The sequence below is a fragment of the Pseudophryne corroboree genome, chromosome 5 (assembly GCF_028390025.1).
Source record: "Pseudophryne corroboree isolate aPseCor3 chromosome 5, aPseCor3.hap2, whole genome shotgun sequence".
NCBI lineage: Eukaryota > Metazoa > Chordata > Amphibia > Anura > Myobatrachidae > Pseudophryne > Pseudophryne corroboree.
In genome coordinates, this window is record NC_086448.1 from 563,918,614 (window position 1) to 563,933,004 (window position 14,391).

The 14,391-nt window shown below is 47.9% G+C and overlaps 1 protein-coding gene across 1 annotated transcript in view; it reads left to right on the forward strand.

The window, feature by feature from the left end:
• LOC134928046 (biogenesis of lysosome-related organelles complex 1 subunit 4-like) overlaps nucleotides 1-1,638 on the forward strand; it is a 31,482-nt gene extending 29,844 nt beyond the window's left edge. Inside the window, exon 5 of the mRNA XM_063923287.1 lies at nucleotides 1,207-1,638. Coding sequence (XP_063779357.1) covers nucleotides 1,207-1,302 — 96 coding nt within the window. The 3' untranslated portion in view covers nucleotides 1,303-1,638. The remainder of the gene's footprint in view (nucleotides 1-1,206) is intronic.
• The last annotated feature ends 12,753 nt before the right edge of the window (nucleotides 1,639-14,391 follow it).

Sequence of the window (14,391 nt, forward strand, 5' to 3'; positions counted from 1 at the left end):
ATTGCTTCAGCTAGAAGAGTGTCTGATTTGGGTTCCTTGTCCTGTAGTTCCCCATATCTGATATTACACCGTGACCGGGCGGTTCTTAGGACTCGTCCCGGCTATCTACCTAAGGTTTCTTCGTTTCACCTTAATCAGGAGATTGTAGTTCCGGCACTTGTTTCTCCTGATCTGTCTCCCAAAGAGCGGTCTTTGGATGTGGTACGGGCTCTCCGTATCTATGTGAAGAGAACTGCTCCTATTAGGAAATCTGATTCTCTTTTTGTTGTGTTTGGGTTTCACAAACGGGGCTGGCCTGCTCACAAGCAAACTCTGGCCAGATGGATTAGAATGGTGATTGCACATGCTTATGTGAGGGCTGGTCTATTAGCTCCTGATCACATTAAGGCCCATTCTACTCGGTCTGTTGGACCTTCTTGGGCGGCTCAACGTGGTGCGACCCTTGAACAATTGTGCAAGGCGGCTACGTGGTCCTCTGTGAACATGTTCATAAGGTTCTATGCCTTCAATACTGCCGCTTCCCAGGATGCTTCTTTTGGATGCCGGGTTCTTGTGCCCGCTACAGTGCGTCCCCTCCCATAAGGAATGCTTTAGGACATCCCCATTGTCCATTCATTGTGGAGCCCAGTGTACCCCGCAGCAGAAAACAAGTTTTATGGTAAGAACTTACCTTTGTTAAAACTTTTTCTGCGAGGTACACTGGGCTCCACAAGGTGCCCACCCTGACACACTTAGCTTCTTTGGGTTGGTATGGCATTAGCCGCTGACATGTCTCCTGTCGTGAGAATGCGGTGTTGTGGCTACTAACCGTTGTCGTCTCTTTTCCTGCTACTGCATTGGACTGGTTAACTGAAAACTGAGATCCTGTGCAGGGAGGCGGGGTTATAGAGGAGGTGTCGCCGTGCATTCTGGGAACAGTCAAAGCTTTGAGCCTTTTGGTGCCTCGGATCAAGATCCTACTCTACACCCCCATTGTCCATTCCTTGTGGAGCCCAGTGTACCTCGCAGAAAGAGTTTTAACAAAGGTAAGTTCTTACCATAAAACTTGTTTTATGCTCGGTAGAGTTTTTATTTTTTGTTTTGTTTTTCTTCTATTCGTTTTTAGTAAAGACTATCACATTGCAAGGTTGGATCATATATTTTCTCACATTATGGATATCATTAAGACTATAATTTAGTTGTTGTTTTTTTTTGTTTTTTTTTTAGAAAGCTGCAAATTTTCAAAGACCACAGCCAACACGATACGAGCCTCCAGCAGTGTTCAAGACTGAGGACTTCTTCCCCCCCAATAGTGGCAGCTGATGAGCAGTGCTTCAGTACTGTACTATTGGGATATGGACAATTGGACAATACCACACTTCTTATCGCATAGGCTGCTTCCTGCTAGACACTAATCAATATAAATGTTCTTTGACTTATGCTTATGTCAAAGAGCTCTTTACTTATATAAAATGAAATTATTTCTATTTATAAAAAAAATGCAAAAAAACACGGAAAACTGTGAGTTAACATTGCTTTCAGGTTTACTCTGATATATGCAAACTCTGTAATCTATTCTTGTTAAATGGACTTCCATTACCAATATTTCTGAAAGTTCTTGTTACTATTATTTGTATTAAATAAATTGTTTAAAAAATATGTTGTCAACATACACATGGTTAATAAAATCTAAGGCTTTACCATATTATTCCCATGGCCACAGGGCAGGAGATAGAAGCGATCAGTCTCTCGCCTCTGTCACCAGTGTATTTCTTACTGGGCTAGACTGGAGGTGCCTCTCTCAGAAGTCATACTGTATTTGGCAGCCCTATGCCTTTTGCTGCAGATGACGTTTAGGTGCTATCAGGCGGTAACAGTTACAGCGACACTCAGCTGCAGGCACTGTATACCGGCCTCACTTCTATATCTCACTAGGTGGTAAGCAGCCATCTTTCCAGACAGACATCATCTCTGCTGTTCCTTCAAGATTATAGCTTCTTTGTTGTCCTCAAAATAACAAATAGTCACAAAGTTCAAAAGCAAATGGATGCAGTATTCTAAAGAGGTATGGTATGCCGGCAGCCGGGCTCCCGGCGACCAGCATACCGGCGCCGGAAGCCCGACCGCCGGCTTACCAACAGCATGGCGAGCGCAAATGAGCCCCTTGCGGGCTCGGTGGCGCGCGTTCTCCCTCCAGGGGGGTCGTGGACCCCCACGAGGGAGAAAAACTGTCGGTTTGCCGGCTGTCGGGATTCCGGCGCCGGTATACCTTGCGCTGGGATCCCGACAGTTGGCAACCTGAAGACCACCCTTCTAAAGTCACTGGGGGCTCCCATTGTGTCTGTCACAGGTAAGACTGATTTGAAATCTAACTGGTCCAGGTAAGAGTGGTAATGATGCTGGCCAGTCTATTTATTCTAACTAGGCTGTTCCCATTTCTCTTTCTGGTATGGTGTGTAAAGATTAAATGAACCTCTCTAGAGGTCAAGTGCCACCACAAATCAAATGATTTATTGAAAAAAATCCATTCTTGTAGTGAGTCTAAATGAGCATACACACTGTGCGATATGAACTACCTATGGACTATATAGTCCATATCGGTAGAAAATATAGTACATATCACACAGTGTGTAAACCACTTGCGATGCCGATGTGTGATCCCACGGGGTCGGTATCGCAGGAAAAAATAGTGTGCAGGTCAATTTTGACTAGAAAGTGTAAAATCTACAATAAGCTATTTCTAGAATAGTCAAAATCGTACAGTGTGTATAGTCAATATCGGTGGTTCTGGGCTCCAGATCGAGCATAGTCAGAATCGCACCATGTGTATGTGCTTTAACATTAATGACAAAACTCCTGTTGTATTTCACATATGGATTTTCTTTTTTTAATATAGCTTATTAACCACCAGTAAAGTGTAGTTCTCTGTGGGTACTGTGCCTATGATCCCCACACCTCATCAAATTTGGATAAACAACCTCTGTAGATATAAGGCAGTTCCGCAAACACTACTCTGGGAAGTGTGGGGAGAGGATTTGTAGGAATGGAGCTTTCTCACAAGCTTTGTTCCTGCATGTGACATTTATATTCAAGTATTGCATTGCGCATTTGAGAGATTTTATGACATCCCATCCACAGATTGTAACAATTTAGGGGGTAATTCAGAGTTGATCGCAGCAGCAAAGTTGTTAGCAGTTGGGCAAAACCATGTGCATTGCAGATGGGGGAGATAGAACATTTGCAGAGAGAGTTAGATTTGGGTGGGTTATATTGTTTCTGTGCAGGGTAAATACTACCTGCTTTATTTTTACACTGCAATTTAGATTTCAGTCTGAACACACCCCACCCAAATCTAACTCTCTCTACACATGTTACATCTGCCCCCCCCCCCCCCCTGCAGTGCACAGGGGGGTCATTCCGAGTTGATCGCTCGCTGCCGTTTTTTGCAGTGCAGCGATCAGGACTCTACTGCGTATGCACTGCAATGCGCATGTGCGTCGTACGGGTACACAGCGGATCGTTGTTGAGCTATGGATTTAACGAAGAATCCATTCGCACGGTGATCGCAAGGAGATTGACAGGAAGAGGGCGTTTGTGGGTGGCAACTGACCGTTTTCTGGGAGTGTTTGGAAATACGCAGGCGTTTGCAGGGCGGGTGTCTGACGTCAATTCCGGCACCAAAAAGACTGAAGTGATCGCAGCAGCTGAGTAAGTCCAGACCTACCCAGAAACTGCACAAAATGTTTTTGCACTGCCTGGCTGCACAGGCGCTCGCACACTTGCTAAGCAAAAATACACGGACAGTATCAGAAATGTTGTGGAAAAGTGATGAGCGTTCCAGGACGGTGGCTGGGAAGTGGCTAGGGATACTTGCAAAAATGGTCCAATAAGTGGGCGTGTTATGGGAGTATCATGGGTGGGTCAGTGAAAGTGGCTGGATATACAGACGCACAGATACAGGCATAGGAGGCCATAGTCATAGGGCTGGTGTAATTAAGGGTGGCACCTAAGAACGCAACAATCTGTATTACTGCGTGTACAGATGCTGAAAGTTGATGTCTCAGTCTTTGCACATTCAGCCGCATAGATCGATGCAAGGGAAGGAGTTTGTAGCATCATTTGCATAAAGTTGCAGACAGGCTAATAGATGCTGCTGCGGGCGCTTCTGCGTACGACTCCGAATCAGGCACTTTGAGAGAGAACTAATCTGTGGAGAAAGTGTGGAACAGTGCATATCTTAGCACAAACCAAGCATGAAGTCAAAGGAATTATCTGTAGACCTCCGAGACAGTATTGTCGCGAGGCACAAATCTGGGGAAGGGTACAGAAAAATATCTGCTGCTTTGAAGGTCCCAATGAGCACAGTGGCCTCCATCATCTGTAAATGGAAGATCGGAACCACCAGGACTCTTCCTAGAGCTCGCCGGCAGTCTAAACTGAGCGATCGGGGGAGAAGGACCTTAGTCAGGGAGGTGACCAGTCACCCTGTCAGAGCTACAGCATTCCTCTGTGGACAGAGGAGAACCTTCCAGAAGGACAACCATCTCTGCAGCAATCCACCAATCAGGCCTGTATGGTAGAGTGGCCAGGCGGAAGACACTCCTTAGTAAAAAGCACATGGCAGCCCACCTGGAGTTTGCCAAAATGCACCTGAAGGACTCTCAGACCATGAGAAACAAAATTATCTGGTCTGATGAGACAAAGATTAAACTCTTTGGTGTGAATGCCAGGCATCATGTTTGGAGGAAACCAGGCACCACTCATCACCATGTTAATACCATCCTTAGAGTGAAGCATGGTGGTGGTGGCAGCATCATGCTGTGGGGATGTTTTTCAGTGGCAGGAACTGGGAGACTAGTCAGGATAGAGGGAAAGATGAATGCAACAATGTACAGAGACATCCTGGATGAAAACCATTCAGCAGGACAACGACCCTGAGCACACAGCCAAAATATCAAAGAAATGGCTTCAGGACAACTCTGTGAATGTCCTTGAGTGGCCCAGCCAGAGCCCAGACTTGTATCTGATTGAACATATATAGAGAGATCTGAAAAACACTAAATAATGAAGGCGCACAACAGGGCCGTAACTAGGTGTGTGCCGGCGTTGCCTGGCACACAGCGCATATGCACTGTGGGCGCAGTACCGCCGGCAACACCTGTATTTCTGTAACGTAATCTGTGATGTGTCCGCTGTAGTGTTTGTTGTCAGTGCAGCCGCGGGCAGCAATGCCTGATCCCACCCCCCCACCCCTCTGCCGCCAGAGCTTACAGTGCAGCTCAGACACGGGCATTTTCCACGGAGGTTACACTAACTCAGCATCCTCCCCGCCCCAACAACAGGCGCTTACAGTGCAGCCCGTGCAGTGACCACCTCCGCCCCCAGTGAGCCACGGACAATGTTGCCTGATGCCCCCGCACTGCTGCAGTCTGAATGTCCTCTTCCCGGCCATGGAGGTTAGTGAGCCAAGGGCAATACTGCCCGAGCTCCCCCTTCCGCAGCCGCCGCCGCCGCTGGAGTTTACTGTGAGCTGCGGGCTGTAATGCCTGACCCCCCCTTCCCATCTCCCTGCCGCCACTGCAGTTTAAAGTCTTGCTTACAGTGACCCGCTGTAACGCTGACATCCCAGCTGTCGCCAGCGTTCACTTTACTATGAACCGCAGGCTGTAATGCCCGCCCCCCCCTCCCTGCCGCCTCTGGCGCAGCAGCTTAATGTCCTCTCTACCAAAGCTAAAAATGACCCATGGGCTGAAATGCCGGACCCCCCTCTCCCTGCCACGGCCATAGCTTACAGTAAGCCGCATCTGTAACGCCTGATCCCCCCCCCCCCCTCAGAGTAACAGTGCAGGCCCACAAACCTTCCCCCCCCCGCGGATACACAAAGCCGCGGGTATTCTTGTTCTCACCCCCCCTCCCCGCAGAAGTCAAAGTGCTGTAATGCCCGATTCCCCCCCCCCCTGTAAGACTTTTACAGTGCAGCCTGACAATCCCCCCAAAGGATACACTGAACGTGGGGGCAGTCATGTCCTAACCCTTCCTCCCCTCCCCACGGAGGTCACAGTGCTCAGGAGACTACCTGCCGTAATGTGTTAAAGGGGACTCTGCCTGCCGTAATGTGTTAAAGGGGGCTCTACCTGCCGTACTGTGTTAAAGGGGGCTCTGCCTGCTGCACTGTGTTAAAGGGGACTCTGCCTGCTGCACTGGGTAAAAAGGGACTCTGCCTGCCGTAATGTGTTACAGGGGACTCCGCCTGCCGTAATGTGTTACAGGGGACTCTGCCTGCCGTACTGTGTTACAGGGGACTCTGCCTGCCGTACTGTGTTAAAGGGGACTCTGCCTGCTGTAATGTGTAAAAGGGAACTCTGCCTGCTGTAATGTGTGACAGGGGTTCTTCCTGGTGTAATGTGTGTAAATGGTGCTCCTGTGCGGTGTAATTTGAATAATGGAGACTACTGTGCAGCATAATATGAATTGGTATTATTTTGTGGTCACGCCCCTTCCCCATGAAGCCACGCCCCCACTTTTTGTCACTGGCCCTATTTTAAATATGGGGGGGCGCCGATGCTGTTTCTTGCACACAGCGCTAAAATGTCTAGTTACGGCATTGGCGCACAATCATATAGGTAAGATGGAACACAATTATTTGTTCTCAATCAAGGCACATATCAGGCTCCTGGTTTGATTCTACACCAATATTTATTGTGTTTAAAAATCGTTATTAAAATTAATTAAATTAAAAAACAAATGATTACATATAGGTGGTCATTCCGAGTTGTTCGCTCGCTAGCAGTTTTTAGCAGCCGTGCAAACGCTATGCCGCCTCCCACTGGGAGTGTATTTTAGCTTAGCAGAAGTGCGAACTAAAGGATCGCAGAGCGGCTACAAAATAATTTTGTGCAGTTTCAGAGTAGCTTCAGACCTACTCAGCGCTTGCGATCACTTCACACTGTTCAGTTCCTGTTTTGACGTCACAAACACGCCCTGCGTTCGCCCATCACGCCTGCGTTTTTCCAGACATGCCTGCGTTTTTTCGAACACTCCATGAAAATGGTCAGCTGACACCCAGAAACGCCCTCTTCCTGTCAATCACTCTGCGGCCAGCAGTGCGACTGAAAAGCTTCGCTAGACCTTGTGTGAAACGACATTGTTCGTTGTAATAGTACGAAGCGCGTGCGCATGCGCAGAAGTGCCGTTTTTTTGCCTGATCGCTGCGCAGCAAATGAAAGCAGCTAGTGAACAACTCGGAATGACCCCCATAAACATAAGCAACAAGTAAGAATTCAATAGCACTATTTGTCCCCACAAAGATATCAATTAGTAATTAACGGATTGCTGGTTTAGTTCAGGCATGTGTTAGTTTAGCATGCACATGCAGCGTATTAATAAGCTTGGTAGAATTAGAAACAGGCACTTGGTATGTTTATACTTCACCCATTCAATATGTATGCCTCCTGCTATGGATGGTATGGCAAACCTCTTATGTTCTCCGTTTTATATATTTGAATGTCCCGGTTATAAAGTTGAAGTCGTGGTTAGTGTGGAGAAAGTGAGGCTGGTTTGCTCCAGGCGCTGTATGTACAGACTGTGCAGCAGCTCCCGAGATGTAGTGGGCTCAAAGCGCTGTATATACAGACTGCAGCAACTCCCGAGAAGTAGTGGGCTCAAAGCGCTGTATGTGGAGGCTGTGCAGCAGCTCCAGAGAACCGGGGGACGCTGGCTACGATTCGCGTTGCAACTTCCGGGTTCGGGGCTTCCAGTTTTGCGTTCCACCTGTGGTTCACTCGTTGCTTACGTCATCTGATGCGTTTTTCCGCCTAATTGGACGGCGGTTTCATCAAAGGATGGGTCTACAGTCACTGTGGTCTCAATTTATCCCCATCAGGGGTGCCTAATTGGTTGAAATGTTTAACCATTTCCTGCCTTTTCAGAAGCCTGGATATCTCTTGCATGTTACAAACCGGCGGTATTTAAAACCAGCAACATATTAGCATTAATTAGAATCCTCCTTCACATGGAAACTTTAACCATATAATACATTTCATAATTTTAATAAAAATAAATATAAAAACACAGTGTCGACATGAGCCTGTGCGGAGTTTGTATATTCTCCACCGTACGTGCGTGGGTTTCCTCCGGGTACTCCGGTTTCCTCCCACAATCCAAAAATATACACGTAGATTAATTGGCTCCCAACATAATTAACCCTAGCGTGAATGTGTCTGTGTGTACATGTAATAGGGAATATAGATTGTAAGCTCCACTGGGGCAGGGACTGATGTGAATGGGCAAATATTCTCTGTAAAGCGCTGTGGAATATGTGTGCGCTATATAAATTGTAATAATAATAATAATATCAAATTAATCAGATCAGGCTCCCAGTGCGTCTTAGTGGCATTGCACTGCAACTGACGGATTTTTGGGGTAAGAGGACTAGAAAAACATTCCAGGCACTAGAAGAGTCACACAGGACCTGGGCCCTCATTCCGAGTTGTTCGCTCGTTAGTGGTTTTCGCAACGGAGTGATTTGTCGCAAACTGCGCATGCGCAATGTTCGCAGTGCGTCTGCGCTAAGTAAATTTGCCAAAAAGTTAGGTATTTTACTCACGGCTTAACAAAGAAATTTCTTCGTTCTGGTGATCGGAGTGTGATTGACAGGAAGTGGGTGTTTCTGAGCGGAAACTGGCCGTTTTATGGGTGTGTGCGGAAAAACGCTGCCGTTTCTGGGAAAAACGCGGGACTGGCTGGAGAAACGGTGGAGTGTCTGGGCGAACGCTGGGTGTGTTTGTGACGTCAAACCAGGAACGAAACTGACTGAACTGATCGCAGTGGCAGAGTAAGTCCTGAGCTACTCAGAAACTGCAAAGAAATTTCTATTCGCAATTATGCGAATCTTTCGTTCGCAATTCTGCAAAGCTAAGATTCACTCCCAGTAGGCGGCGGCTTAGCGTGTGCAAAGCTGCTAAAAGCAGCTAGCGAGCGAACAACTCAGAATGAGGGCCCTGGTGCGCCGAGAGGGGCTGTTTGGCACAACTGCATTAGTAATGTACTGTATAAGGACACATATCTAGGTTGCTCTTTTGATCAGGAAGCTGATCTAAAGAGTAAATGCCAATATTTCTACAGCTAATCTCAGTCAATGATTACACAGGTTGCAATGAACCATGGGGCTAATTCAGACCTGATCGGTGCTTTGCATGTTCACAGATCAGGTCTGAAGTGCGCATGCGCCGACAGCGGTCTTAGCCCTGCGATCGCCTCGGTCGCGGGGCGGGCCGGCGGCGTTTGGCCACTGTTTAGGGGGCGTGGTCCGGGCAACGCAAGCGTACCTGGACCATTGGGGGGGCAGGCCGCGGCAGCTGCATGACCTCACAGGAGCTGCGCTGGCTGGGAGCTACTCCTACAGTACAAAAGCATTGCCGCTGTGCGATGCTTTTGAACTTGTACGACGGGGTAGGGCCTGACATGCGGGGCGGTCTAGCCCTGTGCTGGGCATCACCCGCATGTCAGGGAAGCTGATCATAGATTTGCTAAATTTAGCACATCTACTATCAGGTCTGAATCACCCCCCATATGCTGAGTAATTTTTGAACTAATCCTGAACAGGAGTGTTTTATATTACTATCCATACATTTTAATATATTTCTTGTAAATTCCAGAGGCTCAGTAAAGGCTTCATTTCATGAATGTACTTACTTGATTAGTTTTGAGCAAACACAGTGGGAGCTGCTCAAATCAATCTGGCAGTACTCTTCAGGTGCATGAAAAGGAGGGGTCATACCAAACAGAAAGCACACTAACTAGTACCTGCAACAATTCTTGAAATACTATATGGTAATATATTCAGAGATATTTGTTGCATGCATTTGCAAATTCATGGTGAGCCACCAAGCCACATCACGGCTTCTCACTCTGATACCGGTGATCCTTACACTATATACTAACAGCACCCACTGTGGGCCATATCATTTTAATTTAGTGTGCTGGGGGACACCTGGGGGAACAACCCACTTTTGTGTTTGATTTGTTTTGATTGAATGCACCTATTTCTAGCTAATATTTTTGATTTGCACTTCTGCTATGTATCTAAATCTTTGTTTGAATGTTTATGTCAGCTTTTATTGACAAGTATTCCAGGTATTGATCCATGGTGATACATTCCAAATTGTGTAATTTTGTAAAACATAGAAGGAAATATAAGTAGTAGTTGTATTAGTAGGTAGCAAACATTGTAATCAGTACACTTTACCAAGCTCATTACCCACTTGGTGATTCCATTACCACAGCATGGTGCTTCCATTGTAGATGTTTCCCCAGGATTTTCCCATCTTGCAATAAAATTGTGAAAATCTAGAATTTGGAAGCTGGCATGTCTCAGGAATGGTCATTCTGTCACTGACTTTGAAAGTAGGCTGATTTATCATGGATGACTTACACAAGAGATCTATTAAGATATTTGTATAGTATTTTATATGATATATATTGTGGGCTGTTGGGTTATGATGATTTGTTCACATTACTGGTGACAATTCGAGTTTATCACTGAAAAAAAAGATGATTCAGTTACCTACAGTAGAGGTAGCCAGACTTTTACAGTCGGAGATCTACTCTGAAAACTGGAAACCTTTGCGATCTACTAAGGTTGCACATTTGCATGCCCCCATAAAGGGGGCGCTATGTAACATAAATGGGGCATGGCCTTGCTGCACGGGGTGTGGTTACTGTCTCACACATTGGCCCCCCACAGTAATAAACACAATGCCCCCACAGGGAAATAGAAAAACAAAACACCACGCACACATTGTCCCCACAGAAAAAATCCAACTATACTGTCCCCCCACGGGGAAAATAAAACAAAACATCCATGGAAGCAGAAGCAGCAGCCTGTGATTCCAGAGCAGTGGTGGTCGGGCGAGACGGCAGGCAGTTGCTGCCATGCCCACCAGTCTTTATTGGTAGAGGGTCCCAGAGTCAGCCGCATTGTGCCCACCTAGCCGGACCTGACCGTGTGCCGCTCCCCCCCCTTATTAGATATGGGGCAGATGCTGAGAGAACAGACATCAAGCAAGAGAGCAGACCCAAGATAAGGTAGAAAAGAGTGACAGACAACCTATTGGAAAGACAGGTGAAGGCAGGCATAGGGCAGAGTGTTAGAGAATGACACTGGTGTAAAGTGGAGAGACATAGGGGTATATTTACTAAAGTATGGGTTTATAGAAGTGGAGATGTTGCAAATAGCAATCAATCAGATTCTATTATGTTCTACTCTAGAATGTGCTAGATAAATTATAAGTATAATCTGATTGGTTCCTATGGGCAACATCTCCAATGTTATCAATCTGCCCTTTAGTAAATATACCCCATAGATAGCAAAAAAGGGCCCTACCATGCTGGGAAAGCAAATCATAATGGGAAAGTGGTTTTTGAGTGCCTGATAGGTGAAATCAGTGGAGAGGGAGTTTGTGGAGGTAAGGCAGAGGAGATGTTAGAGGAAGTGAAGGGGAGAATGGGGATGAGTACCTGACTTTAGCCAGTGATAGAGGGTCCAGAATGCTGCACTGCAATATTGTTATTGGGCACACTCCTAGGGGTTTAGTGCTAATCACTGCAGTGTAGACAGTTACCAGGCACTGTGCCGGGCTGTGGGGCCTTGTGGTATAACCCCTCCTGTGCAGCCATACTGTAGCACCAGCTGTAGTCTCTGCGGTTATGGGCAGGGGCGAATTGGGATCGAACACCAGCCCGGGAAATTTATGGAAGCAGCCCTAATGGGGGCGGGGTCTGTTGAGGGGGAGGGGCCTGTCAAGAGGGCAGGTTCACTACTCAGAGGTCCTGATTCTGAGATAGACACAGTTGGGGCCTCCTTTGCTTTACATTATGCTACTGTTTACCTGTGACTGTGGCCCTCATTCTGAGTTGATCGCTCGCTAGCTACTTTTAGCAGCCGTGCAAATGCATTGTCGCCACCCGCGGGCGAGTGTATTTACGCTTTGCAAGTGTGCGATCGCATGTGCAGCCGAGTGACACAAACACATTTTGTGCAAAACAAGACCAGCCCTGTAGTTACTTATCCTGTGCGATGATTCTAGCGACCCCTTTTTTTAACCTTATATGTTTCAAAGTACAGGGAGGAGGAGCACACACTACATACAGCACAGTACAGGGAGGAGGAGTACACACTACATACAGCACAGTACAGGGAGGAGGAGCACACACTACATACAGCACAGTACAGGGAGGGAGCACACACTACATACAGCACAGTACAGGGAGGGAGCACACACTACATACAGAACAGTACAGGGAGGGGGAGCACACAGTACAGGGAGGGAGCACACACTACATACAGCACAGTACAGGGAGGGAGCACACACTACATACAGCACGGTACAGGGAGGGGGAGCACACACTACATACAGCACAGTACAGGGAGGGAGCACACACTACATGCAGCACAGTACAGGGAGGGGGAGTACACACTACATAAAGCACAGTACAGGGAGGGGGAGTACACACTACATACAGCACAGTACAGGGAGGAGGAGCACACACTACATACAGCACAGTACAGGGAGGAGGAGCACACACTACATACAACACAGTACAGGGAGGGGAGCACACACTACATACAGCACAGTACAGGGAAGGACCACACACTACATACAGCACAGTACAGGGAGGGAGTACACACTACATACAGCACAGTACAGGGAGGGAGCACACACTACATACAGCACAGTACAGGGAGGGAGCACACACTACATACAGCACAGTACAGGGAGGGGGAGCACACACTACATACAGCACAGTACAGGGAGGGAGCACACACTACATACAGCACAGTACAGGGAGGGGGAGCACACACTACATACAGCACAGTACAGGGAGGGGGAGCACACACTACATACAGCACAGTACAGGGAGGGGAGCACACACTACATACAGCACAGTACAGGGAGGAGGAGCACACACTACATACAGCACAGTACAGGGAGGAGGAGCACACACTACATACAGCACAGTACAGGGAGGAGGAGCACACACTACATACAGCACAGTACAGGGAGGGAGCACACACTACATACAGCACAGTACAGGGAGGAGGAGCACACACTACATACAGCACAGTACAGGGAGGAGGAGCACACACTACATACAGCACAGTACAGGGAGGAGGAGCACACACTACATACAGCACAGTACAGGGAGGGGGAGCACACACTACATACAGCACAGTACAGGGAGGGGGAGCACACACTACATACAGCACAGTACAGGGAGGGGGAGCACACACTACATACAGCACAGTACAGGGAGGGGGAGCACACACTACATACATACAGCACAGTACAGGGAGGGGGAGCACACACTACATACAGCACAGTACAGGGAGGGAGCACACACTACATACAGCACAGTACAGGGAGGGAGCACACACTACATACAGCACAGTACAGGGAGGAGGAGCACACACTACATACAGCACAGTACAGGGAGGAGGAGCACACACTACATACAGCACAGTACAGGGAGGGGGAGCACACACTACATACAGCACAGTACAGGGAGGGAGCACACACTACATACAGCACAGTACAGGGAGGGAGCACACACTACATACAGCACAGTACAGGGAGGGAGCACACACTACATACAGCACAGTACAGGGAGGGAGCACACACTACATACAGCACAGTACAGGGAGGGAGCACACACTACATACAGCACAGTACAGGGAGGGAGCACACACTACATACAGCACAGTACAGGGAGGAGGAGCACACACTACATACAGCACAGTACAGGGAGGGAGCACACACTACATACAGCACAGTACAGGGAGGGGGAGCACACACTACATACAGCACAGTACAGGGAGGGGGAGCACACACTACATACAGCACAGTACAGGGAGGAGGAGCACACACTACATACAGTACAGGGAGGGAGCACACACTACATACAGCACAGTACAGGGAGGAGGAGCACACACTACATACAGCACAGTACAGGGAGGGAGCACACACTACATACAGCACAGTACAGGGAGGAGGAGCACACACTACATACAGCACAGTACAGGGAGGGAGCACACACTACATACAGCACAGTACAGGGAGGAGGAGCACACACTACATACAGCACAGTACAGGGAGGGGGAGCACACACTACATACAGCACAGTACAGGGAGGGAGCACACACTACATACAGCACAGTACAGGGAGGAGGAGCACACACTACATACAGCACAGTACTGGGAGGGAGCACACACTACATACAGCACAGTACAGGGAGGAGGAGCACACACTACTTACAGCACAGTACAGCGAGAGAGCACACACTACATACAGCACAGTACAGGGAGGGGGAGCACACACTACATACAGCACAGTACAGGGAGGGGGAGCACACAC